Below are 26,351 nucleotides of genomic sequence, written 5' to 3'. Positions count from 1 at the left end.
CTACTTGTGATAGAAGCCTCTTAGTTATGACTCATGTTAGAACAATCCCATGGGGAAAAACAGCCTTACTTTGATAAGGAATATTGCTTTCCTAAAGCAGCTTCTGGGTCTTGCTGACGAATGGCTCGAATTGCAGTTGGAGCAGTAAACATGGCAGCTACTCCATGCTCAGATAGCACGCGGAAATATGCGGATGCATCTGGTGTTCCCACTGGCTTTCCCTGTGGAAATTTTTTAATTATTAGAATGACGGCTTGCAAATATTAACATTTATATCATATTTTAATGAAGTCTCGTTCAAATCTACAAACATACAGTCTCTCAGTATTAAGTTACAAGAGAACTAAAGTTTCTACAAGTATTTTGTGTATTACCAATTAAGTTCACAGTTGAATTGACTGATTTACGACTAATGCTACTGTCAGGGAAGATCGTTCAAAAGGGACAACCCCTTTCCATATGTCTTATTAGGTCATATGAGCATCACAGAAGGGGAAGGTCCCAGAGAGCCACAAACAAAGAGCAGCTCTCGCTCTGGCAGACCTGGACTTCTAGAATTGTGTCAGCCATGTTCTGCGATCTGCTCTTGTGATAAAATGAATCATTTTATTAACAAAAAACACATAAAAGCAGATAGTAGAGCATGGCTGAAGCGCTTCAAATCAAAGCGGTTCTTGATTACAGATTATGATAGAGAATGACTTCAAATTGAAATGCGTCAGCCCTTTTGTGCTACCTGCTCTTTATGCATTTTTTGTGAATAAAATTTCAACCACATGAGTGACATACAAAACATGTTACAATCACCCCTGACCGGTTTGATCCAAGGCGGAGAACCCCATAAAATAATTTTCCATTGGAATCACCTGCGTTTAATGTTCACGCCCTGAAAAAGTCATTCACTATGTAAACATGAGGAAAGGAATCTGAAAGCAAACCCCCCCCCCACCAAATCCCAACTTGGATTGGTGTGAAACGCTAACTTTGCATGCCAATAATTTTTCTGCTGCTCCACGTTAAATAGACACTACAGAGAACTAGACAGCGTGGACACAAAGCAAAAGAGTTGTATACAAGTAATGGATTGAGAGCACTAGTGTAATAATGTAATAGACACGGTCTAAGTGCAATTTTAATGCAACCCCTTGTCCTTTTCTTGCTGTAAAACTATAACACAGCTTGAGGTTTACTGCTAATGAAAGAAAAGGAATATAATGTTTAGTCACTGAATCATTTTAGAGCTTTATTTTATTAACATAGACGCCGATGAAAAGGGGACACCCGAGCACACTGTTTCCATAGCAACACCAAGCGTTTTACTTTGCTTTTATCTACTGGAAGTATTCATGTTTTAGGTCATTAAATTAACTATGTAAAACATATTTCGAGAGCCGAGAAAAAAAAAAAAATGAAAATAAATTATATATATATATAAAGGAGGCAGATTATGTAGCGTGTTGGTTAATATAGGGTTCGTTCCTGAAAACGCTATGCAGAAGGTATAATCTACATGTAGTAAGCAAAAACATCACCTGGTATAGGCTGTATTTGAAGAACAGAGTGTACTACCAAATGTACACCATCAGGGGTGCGCCATTCATGAGGAGAGGTTAGCACTTCTCCTTAGACAGTGTTTTTATTTATCCCTTCCTGTACCGTACATATACAGCATGGGGATGGTCCCGTGCCACCCAGCAATGGGAGTCGGCTGTAATATACAGCCGACAAGGTGCTGCAAAACCAGTATTGGAGATAACCTCAACCTCAATCCCAGCCGATGAATCCCTTGGATATTGACTGGGGGTCAATAGTGACTGCAGTTAAGTACTGTAGGATTTTTTTGTCTTATTTCACTTTTTGTACCTGCACCAACGGTTAAAAAAGGGAGTCCCTCAAATTAGGATACCAAGCACGATGTTAGAGCACGATTATCTACCAACGTCGTAAGGTTGCCACGTCAACTATACCAACCAGTGTGCAGGAGCATCTTTCCACAACCGATGTTAGTTTGGGATGGGGTAGTATAACTGGAGGGACATTTTAGGGTACGAAAACACACAGCGTGTTCAGGGTATCTCTAAACACCGCAGGGAATGCTGTAAAAAAAAAATATGGCCGAATTTTCGCTGCGTAACGCCGTGCCGGAAAAATAAAAAAAAATCATACTTACCCCCTCCCTCTTCTCTGCGCGCAGTCCGGCTTCCTGGGATGATGTTGCAGGCCATTTGACCGCTGCAGCCTTTGATTGGCTGCAGCGGGCACATGGGATGTAACGTCATCACAGGAGGCCGGACTGGAGAAGCAGGGAACTCTGGGCAAGTATAACTTTTTTTCATACTTGCGATTTTTGCGGTGTGATTCCGGCGCAAATGTCGCAACACACACCACTTTGTTGCGGGTTTAAGCACCCCATTGAATTGAATAAGGAAAACCCGCAACAGAAGAACCGAGATTCCAAAGCATTAATTGACATGCTGTGGTTGAGGAAACCGCACCGCAGGTCAATTTATGTGCATTTTTTTCTGCTGTTTTTTCCGCTGTGTGCAGACGAGATTTGGTGAAATCTTACTCACACTGCTCCTACTGTAATACACTGCAGATTTTCCGCAATGAATCAGTTGTGGAAAATCTGCAGGATTTACACTGCGTGTGTTTGTACCCTTAAACTTCAACAAATACTGTTATATAGTCAAGTCATACCTCAAACAACACTGACGTGTTGCCATGTAGTAATGGTCCATAGCAAATATAGGAATGTCCGACCACCCAGCCTAAATCAGATGCTGCCCACCATACCTATAAATGGCATAAAACATTAGGACAGGTTAGCAAATGAATAACATTTATGGGATTTTATTTAACTAAAGTGTTATATGTGACATCCAAGTTCTTAATATGATCCATGGTTTTCCAGTACCTTCTCCATGATAGCATCAACTAACCAGATGTGGGGATCACACAGAATAAATTTTTTGTTGAAGACCACTGGATCGTCATGAAATGTGAGTCCTTGTTTTAATAGAACTGTGAGATAGGTAAACTGTTTATATTACAACGACTTCAAAGGAAAACTTAAAACCACTCTCAATACAAATAAATGTGATGTTGAGTCACAGAAGAGAAAGAAGTTCCAGAGAGACCTGGATGACTACAGCAACATAGGGTCTACAGGTGGCAAAAAGGGTATACTGCTACAAGAACAACACGCAGAGGCCAATACAATTCATTGGATCAGGCGATGAGGGGCAGGAGCCTTACTAACAGAGAACATACAACAATCGTTTTTTAGGACAACGCCGGGGCAGACGCCCAAGAAGAGGACGAGGCGAGGTGGCAAGCAACATAGAGGAAGCCAACCGAACCATGGAGACGAGATCTCTGGTATGATTCCAACATCAGAATCATTAGTTGTGAATATTCTTCTCTCCTCCCAAGAACTCACCCGCCCTTAAGACATTTATCAATCTAGTCCACAGGGATGTGGACAGATTCTATCATGACTTTGGATTGGGCCATTTTAAGTGTCAGGCCAATCTAAGTACTCTGGATAGATAGGCCCTAATCTCCCTTACCGGAGATAAGGACCTAGTCATCAAACTTGCAGACAAAGGGGGAGCCATTGTGGTAATGGATAGATCCACATATTTTAGCGAGATCTATAGACAATTACAGGTCACCTCAGTCTACTTCCCTGTCGGGCAGGACCCCACCCACAATATTGCACAAAAGATCAAGGTTACACTAGAGAAACACATACATGTGGGTACCATAGACCAGGACACTGCTAATTACCTGACCAATAGACATCCAGTCATACCAGTGTTTTACACTCTACCTAAGATACATAAGGGCCTAGAAAATCCACCAGGACGCCCTATTGTTGCTTCGACAGACTATTTTTCCCATCTCCCGAAATTTATGGAAAAACTACTCACACAGTTATTGAGAAATACGAGATCTTTCATACTCGATACATCTGACTTCTTAGGGGCGATACATACATTAGAGGAACTACCAAGTGACACTATTTTAGTTACACTTGATGTATGTAGCTTATACACCTCGATTGAACACCATAAGGGGATATTATCAGTGAAAGAGATTCTGACTAATGCGGGGAAAAATACCAAGATTATAGACCTTAGAACAGAGTTACTAAACATCATCCTGACTGAAAACTATTTTCTCTTTGTGGATGATTTCTTCATTCAGCAACGGGGTACAGCTACGGGATCTAATGTGGCACCACCGTATGCCAATTGTTACAGGTGTTATTTTGAAGAACATTTTGTGTACCCCAATTCCATTTACAGGGAATATGTCCTGATATGTAAAAGATACATAGACAATATCTTCTGTCTATGGCATGGCTCTATTGAGACACTACTAGAATTTACCACCTATCTCAATAAAATCTGGCCAGAATTACAATTTACCTTGAACTACGACACATCTAGAGTTAGTTTTCTTGACACCTTGGTCGTCAAGGATGACACGGGTCATCTGAGTACTGACCTTTTCACTAAAGAGACGGACAGAAACAATCTGCTACATTCCACCAGTTGTCACCCCCTAGCTACCAAAAAATCCCTTACGAAGTCCCAGTACAATAGAGTTTCTAGAATAGTGGACAACAGCGACACTAAGGCAACTAGAACGATCATGACCAAAAAATTTAAAGACAGAGGCTATCCCGGAAAAACCCTACAGGAAGCACAACAGACGACAATCAATGCAAATACAATGACAAAACCCAAACGCATTGCATTCGTACAATCATTCCACCCATGTTCCTATAAGATTCACCACATAATTAGGAGACACGGGCACCCTGTGTGAAGCGTATCCGCATATCACTGAGTTCCATAATCCCATCCTGCCGTGCACTAAGAGACAGCAGAATCTTAGGGACAAATTAGTGAGGGTCCTGTTGGCTCAGCTAGAAGACTCCCTAGACAAACGTTCCTTAGTACTCCCTAGACAAACGTTCCTTAGTACTCCCAAAAAGGGAACTTTCCCTGTCGATCTTGCCTACAAAGCTCGCACGTGATCAAGGGCGACAAAATCCGCCATCCGTCATCAGATACCCATACGTTATTATTTCACCTGCAACACTAATTTTGTGGTGTACATGATCACATGCCCGTGCGGCCTTGCATATGTTGGTGAAACTACACAACGTATAAGAGCTAGAATAGGTCAACACAAATCTAATTTACGCTGTAACAAAATGCTGTTACCTATTCCAGTGCACTTTCTCTCTGCCAAGCACAACATCTCACAACTTATGTACAAGGTCATAGAACACGTACCAGCTCCCCGTAGGGGAGGCGATAGGGTTAAGAACTTGAAATGGAGAGAAGCCTACTGCATCCATAGACTGCAGACACTAAAACCACAGGGCTTAAACGAAATCAGTAGCTTCTTATAACTAACACCTTTCTATTGTATTTTATACATTGGTCTCATAGCTATCTACTAACTACTTATTTTATCCTTTCCTACCAGACGCGTTGAGTACTTCCTGTACTACTCGGATATACTTATACCATAGTATCCTTTCAGTGACATCTCATTCTAATATAATTAATAGATATACATAGATTACCATGGTATCCTAACATGCTATCCTTAGATATTTGATATTGACTACTAACATGCACATTATTTAGTCTTCTTACATAGATAGATCATACTGCACTAAGTTTTTTACTATTATGCTATCCATAGGTCTTAAAGACTTACAACTAACTTTCTACATAGGTTTTAGCATGCCTGTCTCCTCGGACTCCATCACTCATTATATCCATTTCATATGTAGTTCAACGGGCTCAGATTATGTCACCATGACAACAAAACTTACTTGCGTTTGTTCATCCCCATCAAGTCCATCGTCAGGCATTTCCACGTCCCCTAACGGAGACGTCAATACTGATGACATCACGCCGACGTCTACAAAAACGTCATTACGTCAGCATAGTCTTCCCAGCTTACACTGGCTTTCTTCCGTCGCGTAATAGCACAGATTCTACACGCCCACATTACCGCGCACCTGACAGGTGACCTAGCTTAACACACCCATGTTACCGCCCATTCACACCATATAAGGAAGTACTCGGCATAATTACACCAGTGCCATTACTAGCAACTATACCCAGAGCACCAACTACAGGATTAACTCCTTGCCGGAACGACTCAGGTGAGAACTCGATTGGTGTGCTAGCCACACACACATATATATATATGCATGACTGATGCCAACTCCTACATTAGGCACATATGATTATTATTATGTTTATTTTTCAATAGGGATATGTGTACACATATATACACACACATGCAAATGTTCTGCTATATCAATTTATATGGAATTTCTTAACCCTAAGATTCTATGTTTAGAATATTTATGTATAGATTCTATCTATATTATACAATCATGTGTTTACAAGCCTGATTATTAGCTATTATTTTTCCAGTTAGCCTATAACATTAGATGTTAGTCTTTGACCATGCCTTTTATGTCTGAACCATACTACGAGCACATATGATATATATCTATGATTTTAGTCCATCTGTTACCTACATTCTCCTTAACACCATTCATACAGATAACTAAAAGTATGTTACTGCAATAAAGTCATCTGGCCTTACAGCCCATACACGATCCTTACCACCAACTGTGGATGGCTCCACTACCATATATTAACATCTATATCTATCCCCACACATGCAGTGTCTTGATTGAGACCCATATTCACTATATATCACAATGTACTATTGCCCTTTATACATCTGATCCCTATTTACCAACAGTTTCCCTGAATCTGATATCTGATAGAGATTGCCCACCACCTAATAGGGTCTTCACATATTCCCATATGCTAGGTATAATGTCATATACCACTGTCCTCTATTTGCTCTGATATTGCTCTTCACTATGTCCCTTGAATTGATACCGGACTGATTATTGCCTACCTGGCATCTACATTTTTTACTTCACTTTATTTCATGTTATTTAATTTCCATGTATGGGTTTTCTAATACTTGTTGGCACCTGTGGCCACTGCTTAGGCACGTCTGCGTACATGCTATGGCTCTGTTCATGATACTTACACTATGTTAGACATCTGTACTTTGAAATTATATGTAGATAATATATTTTCTTACAATCGTCCATATTGTCTCTACAGTGCCTGATGAAGTTCATAAGACCGAAACGTCACACTAGGTTATTGGCAAATTTCGAATAAAAACAAAATGCTCTTCTAAACTACAACATTGTGTGCCAAATACTTTTGTTTATACAAAAGTTTTATAACACACTGTAAACATCACACACCAGTGGGAATTCCATGGGGCAGACAATGCGGTTACATCATACCACTTATTGCACAAAAGTTCCCCTTACCTCACCCGGTTTTAACCCATAGATAGCAGACATTGTCCAGTTCAACATTACAGCATAACCTGCAGTACTTCTCACAACACCCTAGAGGAAAAATAAAAAAATAAAAAAATCAACCCTTTCATTAGAAGTCAAATATTTTTCTTGATTTTAGTCACTTTCAATTTTGGACTAATATGGTGTCACATTTAGATAGTCTACTTTGCATCACCTTTGGCAGCCCTGTTGTGCCTGATGTATACAGAACATACAACGGGTGACTAGATGGAAGAGAAACACAGTCACGTGGATGAGCTTTAGCAATCTCCTCTGTCCAATCAAGATCACGTCCAGGAGTTAGTGGCACTTGCTCCTGTGTAAAGTTAACATAAAATAAAGAAAGCATAATAAAAAATGTGGAGTTATATTGTTTGTCATATTGGATAATATATTCAGAATGTACTTTTCCAACTTTTAGGCCAAAATGGAGAATCATTCATTTGTAAGGTTGTCTTAGGCGGATCCTGGCATTTAGGATCCTGGATGACAGGATGTACATGGTCTTCTTTTTAATTCAGCCTTCCAATTAAAAAATGTATGAAAACCACTGGTAATCTTTCGAACTTTACTTCACCTAAGTTGACATGCTGTTTACTCCTGAAACTGTCTGCATTCCATCATCTTCTAAGTCGGAAAGATGTTTGGAATTGGACATTACATCCAATTACTTTTCGAATGCTGGGTGCCCGACCGTATTGGCCAAGTTGCTCTACTAATAGGTTGTACTTTTTGATGGTGCCACACTAAAATTTGCAATAATATTGATCGTCATCTCTAAGCATGGGCCTGTTGCTGTTCCTAATGAATATATTTCAGAGAGCCTAGAAAATACCCGATGTTTTACATCTACTGGATATTTAGTCTATTTTACAAACTCCAGGAGAAACTATACAGGTTCGTGTTTCCACCCAGTAATATTTGCTTAATAAAAACAAAAAAGACTTTCAGACAGGGACCATCATGAACAATGGCGTAACTTGAAGCTCCTGGCCCCACATGTAAAATTTCTAACAGGGCCCCCAACTATCATGTGTCTAATAGTACTGATCTCATATGGGGCAGGGGGGCTTTTGGGCCCTCTCAGGCTCCAGGTGCGACGACAACCTCTGCACCCCAGATAGTTACAGGTTCGACCATGAGCATCACAACATCAATGCAATACATAACAGGAAGGTAATTATTATTTCAACTGAAGCGACAAAATGATATTAAGGTCACAGCAACAGATATTTGTAAATTTAAACAGAAAAAAAAAAAAAAATCCCCTACTTGATTTTCCTATTTTTAAAATGGATTTCTCTCTCATCCTGCCTCTAGATGTTGCAAAGGTTTCACATTTTCTTTACCCTGAAGGTGCTTTTCTCCCTTGCTCACTGACTCCCCAAGTTGTGGTTAGGTTCACCTTAGTGTCTTCTTGCACTGGGCCCTCTACTGTCTGTGTCGGTCTCTGGGAACAGTATGCGGACTTGCTCTCCAGTAGCTAATCATAGAGCACCCCTTATGTCTCCCTAAAAATCCCCCAGTAATTGTGAGCCATGAAATTCCTTAGCCTAGTCCCTTACATGCAACCTAAGACAGTAGGAAGTTGCTGTTAAAAAAAAAAAAAAAACAGTGGGTGCCATTACTTACCGTACTTGGTCCCTGTGCAGCTGCGCATATGGTATACCTACCCCTGTATGGAAGAATCCTGTATAATTTTTAGTGTGCTCTTAATCATCCATTGTTTTTATCATAAGGGTCTTTAGCTGACAGATTGGATACATCAGTTCCTCAATCCATGTTTTGTGTTTTTGTTTTTTTACTTTTATTAAACCTTTAATGGAGAAAGGCAATGGAAAATATTTTAGGGGAATTTTCTTAGCAAGATACTTACCATGTTTGGTCGACTGTAAATCAGTACTTTTTCAGGCTTATGTTGCGCCATTTCTAGTGCTTTTTCTACAAGAGGAACGTATGCAACCATCCTGCCAGGCTCTATGCCAAATGTTGCGGTTACAATTAGTTTTGGCTGCGGAAAGATAGATTTACATCAATGAGAATAAATGTAAAGTAGTAATGTAAATACTGTAATTAAATCTACCTTTTACTGAAGATCAGATTTCTGGTCACTTGCAATATACACACACAAATATAAAATTTACCTTTGCATGATCAATGCGCACTGATAACTCTTTGGGTGCGAACCCTCCAAATATTAGACTATGTATGGCACCAATCCTTGCACATGCCAGCATTGTAAACATTGCCTGGGGTATCATTGGCATATATATGACAACTCTATCTCCTGTTTTGACTCCATATTTTGTCATAACAGCAGCTAGCCTGGACACCTGAAAGCAACAGAGATATTTTTAGGTTACGCATCAGCAGGCAAGTCTTTTCCAGTAATGAAGCCCTACATATAGAACTCCAGTGATTAGCAAAACAGAAACTCATCGATTGTAGGCTATGGAGAAAGTGTTTGTGTCATGATACGCACATATGAATTGCTTGTTTATATTATATTTCTATGTATTTTCATGAATTCATTTTATTCAGCCATTACTTTTTAGCATTTTTATTGGTGTTGTATTTGGAATATACACTATATGGACAAAAGTATTGGGACACATACAGAAGCTTTTTGCTGAATGAGGTTTGAAACCTGCAGTTAGAGTCAGCAGAGCGTTGGTGACTTTTATGCACTATGCACTACAGCACTTGGCAACCCCGCTCTGTAACTTTACGTAGTCTGCCACTTCAGGAGTTGCTGTGGTTCCTAAACTATTTCACTTTGCAATAATACCACTCACAGTCGATCGTGGAATATCTAAGAGGCAAGAAATTTCACGAACTGACTTGTTGCAACTGGCATCTTATTATAGCAACACGCTGGAATTCAAGGAGCTCTTAAGAATGACCCAATCTTTCATAAATGTTTGTAGAGGCAGACTGCATGGCTAGGAGCTGGATTTTATACACCTGTGGCAATGAGACTTAATGAAACACTTAATTATGCATACACTATATGGACAAGAGTATGTCCCAATACTCTTGTCCATATAGTGTATGCATAATTCTCTAGCAAACACAACAAAAGTTTTAGCTGATCATCATGAATCAGGTTGAATAGTATATGATCTTCCCAAAAATTGAATCATCTATTCAGAGTGTAAAAAAAAACAACAAAATACATGTTAATTATCTTAAGGGAAATCAGTCAAACAGAAATTTTTAATTAACTCATTGGCACCACATGGTTTCATCTGCGCAATAATCCAGAAAAAACAGTAAGTAGCTTACGACTCTCACTTTTGTATGGCGTCACAAGCTCAAGGTGCCTTTCAGTGGCAGATGCCATTTATTGTGTGATAAAAGTCACTAAGTATAGCATAATATACCAAGCCTATACTTCTGAAAGTAGTACTTTAATTATATTACATTAATATCATTCGTATCTGCACACTAATACCATATAGGGCAGGTATTAGTCCTTTGCCATTAATAATCCCTGTATGATTTAATACAATACATAAAGAACTGTCAAACATATCATTAAAACCAACAAAAAATATTTCTGGCTTCTGAACAAGTAAACATGGTGAAATCTTGATATTTTTTTTTTATATGGTTTGTCATGCAGACTAATAGAGAGGCTGTCACTTCAAGGAGAATAGATGCACAGAGTTCATGTATTGTTAAAGGAACAGTGTCACCCCAAAATTTTTTTTAATATGTTAAAGATGTTGGTGCTTTATTAAAAACGTTTGGATTAATTTGTGTGTTTGTGTGTTACTTTTTTTTATTTTTACACTTTTTCTTCCCTATGGGGGCTGCCATTTTTTTTTCCATTTCTGTATGTGTCGATTAACGACACATACAGACATGGAATACGGCAGCTCCAGTCCCATAGGGACTGCGAACGGGGCCCGTTCCATCCACTTTCATGTACGCCGCTGTGTGGGAATGGCGCATGCGCCGCTCCCACACAGTTCAATTTGAAATGCGCGCTGTCCGGCGCCATTTTCCTGTGGACTGGAAGTCGCGGCCGGACAGTAAGATTACTACTTCCGGTCGCGGCTTACGGACTTGTGGACATGGAGCAGCGGCAGCAGACGGAGCGGATGGACCGGAGGGAGCGGCGGCGACTGGAGCAGGTAAGTTATTTCTATGTATGTTCGTGTTTCAGTGTGTTTACTACTGTATGTAAACCTACCACACTGTGTGTTAGCTCAAAAAATGGCGACACACAGTGTAGGAGGTTAGACCGTTCAAACCCCTCGTTTATCCCGGCACTAGCCAAGATAAAGGAGGGGGGGATTCTGAGAGCTCACTAGAGCGAGGGATTTTTACCCAATTTTGCAGCATAAAGCAATGTGGTTGCTTTACCACATGCAATGCTGCAATTTTGGGAATGGCTCCTTCTAGTGACCAGTGCTGGGAAATATTATAAATTGAATCCAATTTATAATATTTCCTGACTCGTGAAAAAAAAAAAAAATTAGAACAATGTTTAATCACCTATATACACTAACTGTTTAATTTAAAAAAAAAAAAAAAACATGTTTTGCTGGCAACACATTCCCTTTAACTCCTTAACGCCGAAGGACGGATATATCCGTCCTCAGCAGCTGCTAGTTCGCGCAGGAGGACGGATATATCCGTCCTGTGATCGCGCGGGTACTGAGACTGTACCAACGCGATCAGCGGCAGGAGCACAGCTGTTATACACAGCCTGGCTCCTGCTGCAACTGCCGGAATCGAAGCGCGCTCCGATTCCGGCAGTTTAACCCATTAAATGCTGCTGTCAATAGTGACAGCGGCATCTAATGTGTTTGACAGACAGAGGGAGAGGGAGCTCCCTCTGTCACCCGATCGGCGCCCCCCGCAAACAAATCGCGGGTCGCCGTCGGGTTTCCATGACAGCCGGGGGTCTAACAAAGACCCCCAGGTCTGTCTTCAGCAACTGCCGGTTAGGCGATGCCGGAGGCATCCTAACAGATTGCCTGTCAGTTTTACACTGACAGGCAATAATGCTTTGGTATACTAAGTATACCAAAGCATTATATATGCGATCGGCACATCGCATAGTGAAGTCCCCTGGTGGGACTTAAAAAAAAAAATGTCAATCAGTTAAATAAAGTTTGTGGGAAAAAAATAAAATAAATTACAGTCAAAATCAAATAAAACTACTTTTTTTGCCCAAAAAGTGGTTTTATTCAGTAAAAGTGTCAAAACAAATCACACATACACATATATGGTATCCCCGCGATCGTAACAACTTGACCAACAAATTGAACACATTAATTAAACCGCCGCATGAACGGCGTCCAAAAAAAACGCAAAAAACAACGGCAAAATTCTCTCTTTTCTCCCATTCCCCCCATAAAAAATAAAATAAAAGTTAATCTATAAGTCCTATGTACCCCAAAATAGTACTAATGAAAACTACACATTGGCCCGCAAAAATCAATTCCACATACGGCCACATCGACGGAAAATTAAAAAAATGACGGCTCTTGGAATGCGGCGATGCAAAAACAAGCAATTTTTTTCTAAAAGGCTTTTTATTGTGCAAACGTAGGAAAAACATATAAAACCTTTACATATTTGGTATCCCCGTAATCGTGCCGACCCATAGAATAAAGTTAACATGTTATTTACGCTGCATAGTAAACGGCGTAAATTTATAACGTGAAAATTAATGCTGGAATAGCTGCTTATTTTCAATTCTCTCCTAAAATAAAGTTAATAAAAGTTAATCGATATATTATAAGCATCTAAAAATGGTACAATTACAAAATACAACTCATCCCGCAAAAAACAAGCCCTTATACGGCTATGTCGACGGAATAAAAAAAAAGTTACGACTCTTGGAATGCGACCGTGAAAAAACAAAAAATAATCCTTGGTCATTAACGTGCAAAATGGCCCGGTCATTAAGGGGTTAAAGGCATAACATGGTGTTAGGAAAAGTGTTAAAGGACATAATATAATTGGTGCAAGAAGATTTCAGCCTCGTGGCCAATGTATATTTTTCACACTTGCTGACAAGCACAGAAAATAAGATCATAAATTCTGAAATCATTGCAATTCACCTCTATCTTTTAAGTACAAAGCTCAATTATACATAGATATACTAGGTACAGCATTATTAACTCTTCATATAGGCTATATACAGTTTTTTTTTGTTTTGTTAGAAACCATCCATTTTTGGATCCACTGTGTATTAATGCCAGCAGACCTCTACAGATGCTCCTTTAAGACAAAACAGGGATCGGCAAATTAGATTCTTCAGACAATACACTTTTTTTCTTCTCGGTGATGAGATGGACAAGAGATATCTTGCAATACCTTTACCCACTCCTCCCTCTATTGGCAAAAGATACAAGTTCAGCCAAGTCAAACATGCTTGTTTTCGTGGGCATTGTGGCTGACCGTAATATATTACGGATTATTCAATTATGGATGCTTTCACAAGGGCCAAAACATTTTGTGCAGTTGGCCCTCAATCTTCCATCTCTTACCTCCTCCTCCACTTACATATTCCATGCCATGCACACAAGGTAGAAATCTGTTGTGTTAGGCTTCATTCACGTCTGCACCAGGGTCCTGTTCCGACGTTTTGTCAGAGCTTTCTGTCGGAACTGGACCCTGACTGATACAAACGGAAACCAAAAGTTTTTCCTTTCCATCACATTTGATTTCAATGGTGACTGATCCAGTGCCAATGGTTTCTGTTTGTCTCCGATTTGCAAGGGTTCCGTCGTTTTGACGGAATCAATAGCACAGTCGACTACGCGATTGATTTAGTCAAAACGGTGAAACCCTTGCACAACGGAGACAAACGGAAACCATTGGCACCGGATCCGTCATCATTAAAATCAATGGTGATAGAAACGGAAACCTAAGGTTTCCATATGTGCCTGTCAGGGCAAAGTTTTGACAGAAAGCTCAGACGGAACGTCAGAACGGAGCCCTAGCGCAGATGTGAACGAAGCCTTAGAGAGCTTCTTTAGCTTTCTTTGTGTCTGCAGAATTAACATGGAGTAGTCCTCTATTCATCCTATTCCAAACATGAATTTATTAGAATTCAACCACCATTTCCTCCATATGTAACTTCTGCAATTGCAGCCTTTCAGTGTAAGATCAATGCAAGTGCAGCATACATTTTATATATGGAATTCACTGTAATAAAACCTGAAATCTTAGGTTTTGGTAGTTAGGCTCTATTCACACTACATTTCGTCAGAAGTATAGGTCAGGAGGATTTCCTGATGTAGACCTCAGATGGAAAGCTTAGATGTATGCCCCAATGTAAAAAAAATAGAAAAAATATACTGTGTAGTATACTTTGTTTACTGGATGCCCCAGTATTGATTAGCAGAGTCGACTACACTATTTTATAAAATAAAATAAAAAGTTTGCCGACGCATACCTTCCCCAGTGTCCTTTTTCCATAAGTCAGGTCAATGGGGCTGAAAATAAAAAATACATAAAAAACCAACACTTGGTGGGTTTACACAAAGCAGAGTGGTCCCACATTAATTAAAATGGGAGGGTTACCCCTCCTTTTCATGGGCTGTATAGCAACTGCACAGACTGCTTCTGTGGTATGTACTCCCTTGCAAACCATAACTTTTAGTAGTAGAGATTCCAAAAGAATATACTAGATAAGCAAATAAAGGCTCTGTTCACATCTGCGTTGGGGTCGACCTCTGGTTTCCGTTCGAGTCAGTTTGTGTTTGTTCATGATCCCGTTCTGGCGGAAAGCTCAGACGGAACGTCAGAACGGGACCCCAACGCAGATGTGAACAGAGCCTTAGATGTTATTTTTTTATCTTTAGGACTGCATGAGATGTAACAAATTTATTACGAGACTTACACCTCTTAATAAATGTGCTGCATTTCACTCTGTCTTACTTCTTTGTTTGACAATATGTAGGACTGAGAAATTTCAGTTTAATCTTTTGCTGCCACATCTTTGTATAATAGGTACACAGCTAAATAACAACCAGAAAAAGGAAGCCGAGTACTAGGCAGAGTTTCTATAGTTACAATGTTTACACATTTCTTTCTTCTGTGAGAACAGACCTTCGTAGGAACTTACATGGGTTACAGGTTCATAATGACCCTCTAAAGGCTATGTGAACCCTAGAAGGCAATTTTTAAAATAAATGTATTGGCTTTTATAAAAAAAATACAAATATATTTTAAGAGAAACAGCTTCTTTGTATCCAGCATACATAGAAGCTGTATTTTGCGTTCAAAGCAAACAAATCCATCAGGTCAGCGGGACTGACTGCTTCGGTGAGTGCTGATCCTGCGTGGATCTAGTTATTATCAATCACATCTAAGTTCATGAACTTGTGATGTGAAGGATAACAGCTGGATGCTGGATGTCAGACACGTAGGACCAGCACTCACCGAAGCCACAGTCCTGCTGAACTGATCGATTCGCTTTGACCGCAAGATACAGCTTCTATTTAACCAGGATAAAAAGAAGCTGTATCTCAAATAGTTAAAAACAAAATTGAATAGAATTCAATTCAAAAGTTGTACATAGTCTTTGACTTGATAAACATGGATTTAAATAAATAAATGAAATTGCCTTCAAAAAGGTGTACATAGCCTTTAAATGTAAGTGAATAAAGAAAAAAATAAATAAAGAAGATGCTATATTTATTTTTATAATTTAACCCCAACATACTCTACCTGTTCATAGATCTCTTGGTAAGTAATAGCTTGTTTGGTGCCTGTAACAGGACTGTCATGGATAACTGCAACTTGATTCCCTCTTCCGCTTTCAATGTGACGATCAATAGCATTGTAACAAACATTTAGTTCTCCACCAACAAACCTAGAATAGAAAAGGATTGCAGGATATTTGCTTAAATATGAAGTATATCAAGTACTGTATAACTAACAGAAATATTGCTTAAAGAGGCTCTGTCACCAGATTTTGCAACCCCTATCTGCTATTGCAGCAGATAGGCGCTGCAATGTAGATTACAGTAACGTTTTTATTTTTAAAAAACGAGCATTTTTGGCCAAGTTATGACCATTTTCGTATTTATGCAAATGAGGCTTGCAAAAGTACAACTGGGCGTGTTGAAAAGTAAAAGTACAACTGGGCGTGTATTATGTGCGTACATCGGGGCGTTTTTACTTCTTTTACTAGCTGGGCGTTCTGATGAGAAGTATCATCCACTTCTCTTCATAACGCCCAGCTTCTGACAGTGCAGGTCTGAGGCGTCACTCACAGGTCCTGCATCGTGTCGGCACCAGAGGCTACAGATGATTCTGCAGCAGCATCAGCATTTGCAGGTAAGTAGCTACATCGACTTACCTGCAAACGCCGATGCTGCTGCAGAATCATCTGTAGCCTCTGGTGCCGATGTGTCCTCGCTCGTCTGACACGATGCAGGACCTGGGGAAGTGACGTCACAGCGTGATCTGCCAGAAGCTGGGCGTTCTGAAGAGAAGTGGATGATACTTATCAGAACGCCCAGCTAGTAAAAGAAGTAAAAACGTCCCGATGTACGCACATAATACACGCCCAGTTGTAATTTTACTTTTCAACATGCCCAGTTGTACTTTTGCAAGCCTCATTTGCATAAATACGAAAATGGTCATAACTTGGCCAAAAATGCTCGTTTTTCAAAAATAAAAACGTTACTGTAATCTACATTGCAGCGCCTATCTGCTGCAATAGCAGATAGGGGTTACAAAATCTGGTGACAGTGCCTCTTTAAAAACAGATTAAGGCCTTATGCACACGACCGTAGCCATGTGCACGGCCGTGATTTTCGGGTCGGCCGGCAGTGGACTGTCAGCCGCAAGCCGCCCGCAAATCGTGGGCAATGCACACGGCCGCGGCCATTATTTTTTAATGAGCCTGGACTGTAATAAGACATGTCCGTTCTTTCTGCGGTGCGGGCTCTCGGGCTATGCACAGACCGTAAAAACTATGGTCGTGTGCATGGCCCCATAGAAATGAATGGGGCCGCAATTCTCCCGTGGATTTTCGGGGGAATTGCGGCCGCAAAAGCACGTTCGTGTACATGGGGCCTTACATGAACATTTTTTCACATTATATTTGTTGTAAAGACTCTGATTAACTAATTTCTTGAATTAAAGAGATTCTCTGGGACTATGAAAACCAAGGTTAACTTGAAACATGAAACGCTCTTGTACAAATCCGCATATGCCCGAGTGCTGACCAGTGCTGGAGATTATTTTTTGCTTATGTGCTCCAGATCGGTAAATCCATCGGTAAAGCCTGTGGGAAGCAAACACCTTATTGCCTATAGTGGTGGTCTCAAAAATCTGTTCTTGGGGACAAAACTGCTACACAAACTACATTCATTACATCTTGCACATCTCATTCTCTGCTAGATAACTTTATTTTAACTGTCCCAGAGACTTATTTCCAATACCATCATGAACTAATGTAATTATTCTATGTAAATCACTATGAAGTAGATCATACAAAAAATGCTTGATTTACTGAACAAACCTAGGGTGACATATTTCATTGACTGTGCTTTCACCTTAATAACCACCTACTCTCTATGTAGTTCTATAAAAATATCAAACACATGCAACTCAATATCTACAGTCCAATAGTCGATGCAGTACAATACATAAAATATTCATTCATTCAATTAGATACAGTAGACCCCGTTGTGTGCATAGACTAATGGGAATCACAAGTTCACATTCAGAACAAAGGGCAGATACAGAAAATACTTGTTACTTGTATACTTTTATGCCTGTGTGAATAAGAACTAGCAATTTCCTGCCATAAGCTTCTTGTAATTGGCACAGCACGATAGTTTAGTGGCATGTATAGTGTCCATCCAATATTTATGCTTGTGATGTCTTCCTTCTTAGCAATTTATAGCGATTAGACAGCAGCAGGAGATGCTAGCAGAAATCACACCGGAATAGATCTTTCCAGGGCAAGATCTTTCAAGAGCATGAAACAAAACACATGAACAACTATCCAGCAGTTACAGATCAAATGAGTAGCAATTCTAGCTCTAGGTCCCTTACTATACCACAGGGCTCAGGTCTAGGTGACAACACAGACCTGTATAAATAGAAACTCAATGTAGAGATGGTCAAATATCTCTAAAAATTGTGTTTTGCCAGTATGCGTGTTCCTTCTGGAATCAGGTGGTTGGATACCATAAGTAATTGGTCAAAAACCTTTATACGCAAATAAAGATAAAAATTCACCGGGTCTAAGGCCTGAGGGACAAAAAAAAATCGAAATCAAAATCATTAGAACATTCGATAGTCATTTAGCAAAAAATATAACGTTTGATCTAGTTAACCAACTCGAAATGAAAAAAGGAAGAGTTAATATATGAACGTTTAGGAGAATAAATGATATGATTCATAGATTTTATAGTATCTGCTGCTGGGAGAACAAACAAAGTATCTGAAGCCTGAAGGAAAATAAAAGTAGAAATAATTATTGATTACTCATCTATAATGAATATATTAAACATCACTAGAGATGAAGAAAGAGATTAAAGCAGAATGTATCCTCCTGACTAAACGCCGACGTGTAGTGGAAATACAGCTTTGCCTCCTGACGAAAAGCTTTTCTACTGTAAATGTTTCCCAGGAGGCCAACATCACAGTAGATTGAAGTTTTATGAAAATGACTATAATTAGAGCCGGCAGAAAATGGTCAATCTGCACAATAAACTGGAAAGCACAATCTTCATATTTCTAACTGGTTATTTAAGTATGGTTAGGAGTACCTGCCAAGATCTTGGCTTCAAAATATTTATAACTAAGATTACGTTATGGCAAAATATGTTCTGACTAGGATGATTAGCAATATGGTCAATTTAATAATGTTTTCACTTTTCTCCAATAGCAATAATTAACAGTATTTATGTTGTTATATTGCTGCCAACTGAAGAACTAGAACAATAATGGCAAATGTCCGGGGCTTCTGTTCATGATTTAAGAACAAACTACTCGTATAGTGATATAAAAGAGTATCCGGCACACCAATATAGAAAAAAAGGTATTTTTTATTTTGTTTCTAATGCCAGTGGCAGAGTGCGACGTTTCGGTCTAGGTGACCTTCATCAGGCACTGAGCCGTGCTGGGCAACTGAATTGACGAGCGCTAGTGGTGCTGATAGCGGCTGGCCGCTGTATCATGGCGCCATGATACAGCGGCCAGCCGCTATCAGCACCACTAGCGCTCGTCAATTCAGTTGCCCAGCACGGCTCAGTGCCTGATGAAGGTCACCTAGACCGAAACGTCGCACTCTGCCACTGGCATTAGAAACAAAATAAAAAATACCTTTTTTTCTATATTGGTGTGCCGGATACTCTTTTATATTTATGTTTGGGTTGGGCCCCTATCCGTGCAAAACCTCACCCTTCCACGTATCTGGTGCTATCTGAACCTTTACACTACTCGTATAGTGAGCTGCTTCAATGTTAGTAAAAAGGAAGCACTACAGTAAGTTGATTTGTTAACAGGCGTAGCTATAAAAGGAGTGTAGAGGCAGCAGTTGCACCATGGCCCTGGTGCCAGAGGGGACTCAAAAGGCACTTCAGCCACATGAAGAAAAATATTATATATGGCACATGGTAGGTGAGGGCCTAGGAACTTCACATTACACCTTTGTTTAATGTAAAATTACGGATTCCACGTCGTTGTATGATTGTGTCTAACTTCAATAGTCATCATCAACTGCAACTCTCTTATCAAAACCATTAGGTGCAGGGCTGGGACGAGGGGTAAGGGAAGGTAGGCTACTAAGTCTTGTTGCGTGCTTAATTTTCAAATCAATTAGCACCTTTTCTAGGCCCTTGGCTGCCATCCAAACCATTGTCACCCCGCAAACTTTGTTATTGGGTGCTGATGGGGTGAAAGACTGAGCCCCCTACCTCTGAACTGCTATTGACCGCGGCATCTAAGGGGTTTAAATGGGAATGAGAACTTCGATCCTGCCCGTCTTTAGATAGCCCGAGAGCTGCTTTAGCTGACACAGCAGAGTTTGTCACAGCGACCTGAAAAAGCGGGGCTGTGGCATAAGTACCCTTAATAAACGCCATAAAAACATGTATTGGCGGTCATTAAGTGGTTACATTTCTTATTAGTAAATAAGCTAGTTAGTTGATTTTACGGGGTGCGCACTATTTTCCTAATCTGCCTAGGTCACCAAATTACCTTGTCCATGCCCTTGTTAGTTGTGTTTGTCCTCGTTTCAGTCTAGCAAAAACGTAGAAAGCATATGTAATTGTAACATCCATGGCCGAGGGCCGTCATGGTTACTCACCCCTCGACGGCTGCAGCCATGGACGTGTGAGTGTTGGCTCGCATCTCCTCCCCAGGAGACGCCAGCACCCACTTCCGCTCCGCAGTGTCCCATTATGGTTCTAAATTAGCTCTAATCACCCTGGACTATAAAAGGGCCCCTGCCCTTTCACTCCTTGTCTGAGCATTGTCTGTATTGCTCTGTTAGTCTTGCAAATGGTCCCTTAGTCGTATCCTGTTCCCAGTGTTCCCGTGCCCTGCTGTATTTGTTCCTGTGCCATCTCTAGTGTTGGAGCCAAGTTCTGCTGTCTACCACGTCTGCTGTGTTACACCACATCTGGTTTCATCTGCCACGTTTTGCATCACCTGCCGTCAAGATCCCATTTGTGCCTAAGCCGCTGCCACTTTCTGGACTTTTACAGGTACCCTGGTGCTTGGACTTTATATTGACTTGGTACTCTGTTTGGCCAGCTGCTACCCTGCTACGGTGGTGCAGCCTAGGGGTCCACATACCCACAGATCGGGACAGTAATTTCGAGTGTAGGCTGAATTTCCAGCCAAATGTAAGGTTTTCATTCTTGAAGGAAGGGACAATGTAAGCCTTCTCCTCACCTCCAAGTTTTAAAAATTAAGGGGACAAGTCGATCTATTCTGCAGTGGTCCCAGCATTAAGTTGTAGGGTCTCAGGAACTCTGGATACCAGACAAGTGCCATTGGTGGTAAGATATAAGAAGGCGGTGTTCAAATAAAAAGCTTAATGTATAGATTAAAGTTCTAAAATAGTCCACGTGTTTTTATACAAGCCAACCTGTAGACTTTATGAATACTATACTGTAGTAGAACCAATGAAAGCAAAATCGTGCTTGGTTTCTATGGATTTAACAGGTGTTCCATTTATAAAAGGGTTAATACATTGTTATTACAGCCATTTCTCAAGGTGAAACTTTTATCAAGTAGTATGCCATAGTCCGTGTGTATATAAGATGGCTGTTGGAGAGTTTGACCTCGATCATATTTTTTGTTCCCGGTGAGCAAATATACTAAAAGTAATAACAAAATAAGCAGAGGGGGGGCAAAGTACACAAAATAAAAATTTACGCCATAAAAAAACCCAAAAACCCACACAGAAAAGACATTATACTGTATACATTGCACATCCAAAAAGGCTCGCCAAAAAGTACAACAGCACGAATCCTCAAAGCTTAATTTAATCAGTGATACACATGGGGCTTACTGGTGGGAATGTCACCTTGTATAGATGGATATGTATATTTTATAATTCTCTTATTGTTTATGTCAAACATTTGCTCCAGATTCATGTACATGTACTAGTATAATTTATTTGCTGTGTTCACATCACCGTTGCCCTTCCGCTGAGGGGTTCCGTCTGAGGTTTCAGTCGGGTTAAGCCCTCAAGGGAAAGGCAAACAGAAAGCTAAGCTTCCGTTTCCCTCACCATTGATATCAGTAGAGAGTTCAAAACTGCCTCTGGAAGTCACATCAGCACAAGAATGTGCATCGGGAGCTTCAGGAATTGGATTTCCATGGTCAAGCAGCTGCACACAAACTTAAAGGGGTTTTCCCATCAGAGACATTTAGGACATATCCACAAGATGTCATAAATGTCAGATGCGGGTCCCACCTTTTGGATCCGCATCTATCTATCTCTAGAAAGGGGCCCCCTAATCCTCATTCTACTTCTCCTGGGTGTGTCTGAAGCAGGTGATTTCTCACCATGAATTACAAACAGCGTAGCTTGCGGAGCTACGCCGTTTCCGTATCTCCTATAGTAGTGAATGGCAGATACGGAAGCAGCATAGCATGCGAGCTACGATGTTTCTGTAACTCATGGTCAGAAAGCTCACGCTTCAGCCACGATACAGAGCAGTAGAACAGGGCTTAGGGGGCCCATTTCTAGAGATAGGTGCAAGTCCCAGAGGTGGAACCCGCATCTGACATTTATGACATCCTGTGGATATGTCATAAATGTCTGATGGGAAAACCCCCTTTAAGATAACCATGCACAATATCAAGCCTAATTTGGAGTAGTGTAAAGCATGCCGCCACTGGACTCTGTAGCAGTGGAAAAATATTCTCTGGATTGATCAATCATGTTTGACTAACTGATAGAGGAATCTGGGTTTGGCGGATGCCAGGAGAACGCTATTAACTAGAATGCAAATTGCCTACAGTAAAGTTTAGTGGAAGATGGATGGTGGCCAGGGGAGGCGTTTTAGAGTTTAGGAGAAGACCCTTATTTCAAGTGAAGGGACTTCAGCATACTGTACAAAGACATTTTAGTCAATTGCATGCTTCTAACTTTGTGGCAACAGCTTGGGGAAGGCCCTTTCCACCTCTAGCAGGACTGTGCACAAAGCAAGGTTCAGAAAACATGGTTTGAAGGGTTTGCGGTGGAGTGGCTTTATAGAGCCCTCCCCTCAATCCCATTTAACATCTTTGGGATGAATTGGAACACGGACTGTGAGCCAGACCATTTTATCCAACATCAGTGCCTGACCTCATAAACGTTCTTTTGGCTGAATGGGCACAAACTCCCATAAACCCACTCCAAAATCTTGTGGAAAGAGTTTCCAGAAGTGTGGAGCTATTATAGCTGCAAAAAAAGGGGCCCAACTCGATACTAATGCCCATGGTTAACACCCATTGACGCACATGTACGTGGCAGCGGTTAAGGGGAAGTATGGAGCAGGCTCACGGGCTGTGCTCGCTTCATACTCAGTGATACATCCAACACCTCACCGCAACGGGCGGAATCAAAGATCACTTTGATTTCACCCGTTTTAAACCCTTAGATGCTGCGGTCAATTGCGACATCTAAGGTGTTCTAATGAGGGGGCGGACCCACTCTGATGTACCATCTGCCCCCTTGCGTTGTGATCATGGGGTGCCAATGGTTGTCATGGCAGCCATGGGGTCTAGTCAAGGCCCTCAGGCCTGCCATCTTTGCACACCTGCAAGTACTAGGCCCTGCCTCTGGCTCCTATTATGTCCCGGCAATCAGCTATTTGAAGGGGCAGCGTACGAGCGCCGCAGGCTCTTTATTGTTTACATGGTATTCCTCATCATTCGTACTTTAACGCACAGTTGCATTTGTAGCAGCTGTGCAAGGTATTTCACCACTCACCCATTCAAGTTTTTTTGTCGTAGAAAAGTAGAAAACAGCACCAAAAAAAATAAATATACACGTGTTCCAAATTATTATGCACATTGGATTTAAGTGTCAAATATTTAATTATTAGTTTTTCCAATTAAACTCATGGATGGTATTGTGTCTTAGGGCTCTTTGGATGATTGTAATCAATCTCAGACACCTGTGATAATTAGTTTGCCAGGTGTGCCCAATCAAAGCAAAACTTCTTAAGAAGGACGTTCCACATTATTAAGCTGGCCACAGGTTTCAAGCAATATGGGAAAGAAAAAGGATCTCTCTGCTGCCGAAAAGTGTGAAATAGTGCAATACCTTGGACAAGGTATGAAAACATTGGATATTTCAAGAAAACTTAAGCGTGATCATCGTACTGTGAAAAGATTTGTGTCTGATTCAGAGCACAGACGGGTTCGTTCAGATAAAGGCATAATGAGGAAGGTTTCTGCCAGACAAATTAATAGGATTAGGAGAGCAGCTGCTAAAATACCATTAAATAAAGCATCAATTTTAAACTCAATAAAAAAATCATCCAGTCAAGAGTTATTACATTTACGTGTATAGTATGGCGCCACCTGGTGTTCAAAGAGTACATCAATGTGTATGTGTGCGCCTAATGAGCTGAGAGCTGGTGAATGTGCATGCTCAGTCACTTTCCCCACAGCCAGTTTTCTAGTGATCCTCTGTTTCCTGCAGAGCAGTCAATAGAAATAGCTTTTCTGCTTGTCAGTGAAGGAGCAGAGCTTCTGCAGAAGCATGGCAGTTTAGCTGAGGAGTATATAAGTGATAAAAAAAGGTACGGCATGTACCACAAAACGGTAATATCGATTAAATACAACTCACAAACTCCAGTCTTAATTAATCTTCCCCAAAATACTCTGTCCATTGTGGTTTTGGGATACTTTTTCCTCCTTGACATGAATGTGGAGCACATGATGAAAGAAAACTGCTTCTACAGCACAAAGTGTTAAGATGTAAGGAGCACTAATGCTCCGTTCTTACGTTGCCATTAAAGTTCAATGTGTTTTTCCACAGCAAAAATCTGAGGCTTACGCTTTGATTTCTGACGCAGATGTGCCACAAGCGTGTAGCAGATCCACAGAAGAATAAGGTCCTGTTCAGACAGAGTTTTTTGCCGCACTTTGTGCAGCGGAAACCGCGGCAAAAAAACTGCCGAAATCGCCTCCTATTGATTTTGGGAAGCGAAGGAGTTTTTTTCCTGCGAGCGGAAAAAAACGATCGCGACAAAAAGAAGCGACATGCCCTTTCTTCGGGCATTTCCATCTCTGACCTCAAAGGCTATGTTCACACGGGGTATTTTGCCGATTTTTTTGACGCGGAAACCGCGTCGCAAAACTCGGCAAAAACGGCCCGAGAACGCCTCCCATTGATTTCAATGGGAGGCGTCGGCGTCTTTTTCCCGCGAGCAGTAAAACTGCCTCGCGTGAAAAAGAAGCGACGTGCCCTATCTTCGGGCGCTTCCGCCTCTGACCTCCCATTGACTTCAATGGGAGGCAGGAGAAAGCGTATTTCTCGCTGTTTTATGCCCGCGGCGCTCAATGGCCGCGGGCGAAAAACGGCGCGATAATCGCCGCGAAAATCGGCGTGCAGGGAGAGGAATATCTGCCTCAAAGTTCCAAACGGAATTTTGAGGCAGATATTCCTCCCCCAAAATACTCCGTGTGAACATAGCCTTATTGACATTAATTGGAGGCAGAAAAAGCCTGAAGGAATTTCGAGGCAGATTTTTATGCCTGCAAAAAACTGTGAACAAGGCCTAAGTCCCAGTGTCATTCAAAGTTGCTTATCCTCGGCTTTTCCATGCAAAATAATTATCATGCTACTTATTGCTGTGGTGGATATCTTTTCATGGTGCAGACAAAAATACATGTGGAAAATTTTTCGCATCATGTGAACTGGGTTGCGGAAACCTCATATGCATGGGATGCAGAATCATCGGCATGTCATCGGAATCCGTATCAAATCCAACATGTGTGAATGGGGTCTTAGGGTGAGTTAAAAAAAACTCTATTAGGCAAAATGCACACGATACTTATTACGTGCAAATTTGTTGTGGGTTTTTTCGTGCGGCAAATCCTCAGTGTAATACAGTACCAGCAAAGTAAATGAGATCAAAGTAATTTCATTTACATCTCGCATTTTCTGCACAAAAATTGACCTGTGGTGCGTATTCGAAAATATGATACACGTCAATTTATCTTGCGTTTCCGCTTGCGAATTGTTTGACTAGTTTAAAAAAATATATATATATAAATATCTGCAGCATAAAACCTGCACATATTTCCACATCAAAATGTAAAAACCGCACCTATAAACGTATCAAAAAACGCACTATAAGGCCTTATTCACACGAACGTGTATTACGTGCGTGAAAATCACGCGAGTCGCACGGACGTATGTTAGTGAATGGGGCCGTTCAGACAGTCCGTGATTTTCACGCGGTGT

General features: G+C 40.8%; 1 protein-coding gene across 1 annotated transcript in view; it reads right to left on the bottom strand.

Moving 5' to 3' along the window:
* The window catches only part of ACSS3 (acyl-CoA synthetase short chain family member 3), a 119,238-nt gene that overhangs the window by 48,028 nt on the left and 44,859 nt on the right, over positions 1-26,351 (bottom strand). Inside the window, exons 2-8 of the mRNA XM_075856795.1 lie at positions 16,139-16,283; positions 9,586-9,774; positions 9,318-9,452; positions 7,617-7,757; positions 7,409-7,489; positions 2,701-2,796; positions 70-221 (exon numbers count right to left, since the gene is read on the bottom strand). Of these exons, the coding sequence (XP_075712910.1) occupies positions 70-221; positions 2,701-2,796; positions 7,409-7,489; positions 7,617-7,757; positions 9,318-9,452; positions 9,586-9,774; positions 16,139-16,283 (939 nt within the window). The remainder of the gene's footprint in view (positions 1-69; positions 222-2,700; positions 2,797-7,408; positions 7,490-7,616; positions 7,758-9,317; positions 9,453-9,585; positions 9,775-16,138; positions 16,284-26,351) is intronic.

This window comes from Rhinoderma darwinii, chromosome 3, assembly GCF_050947455.1.
Source record: "Rhinoderma darwinii isolate aRhiDar2 chromosome 3, aRhiDar2.hap1, whole genome shotgun sequence".
Classification (NCBI taxonomy): domain Eukaryota; kingdom Metazoa; phylum Chordata; class Amphibia; order Anura; family Rhinodermatidae; genus Rhinoderma; species Rhinoderma darwinii.
The sequence above is the reverse complement of the archived record's forward strand: the minus strand, read 5'-3'. Positions and strand labels throughout refer to the sequence as shown.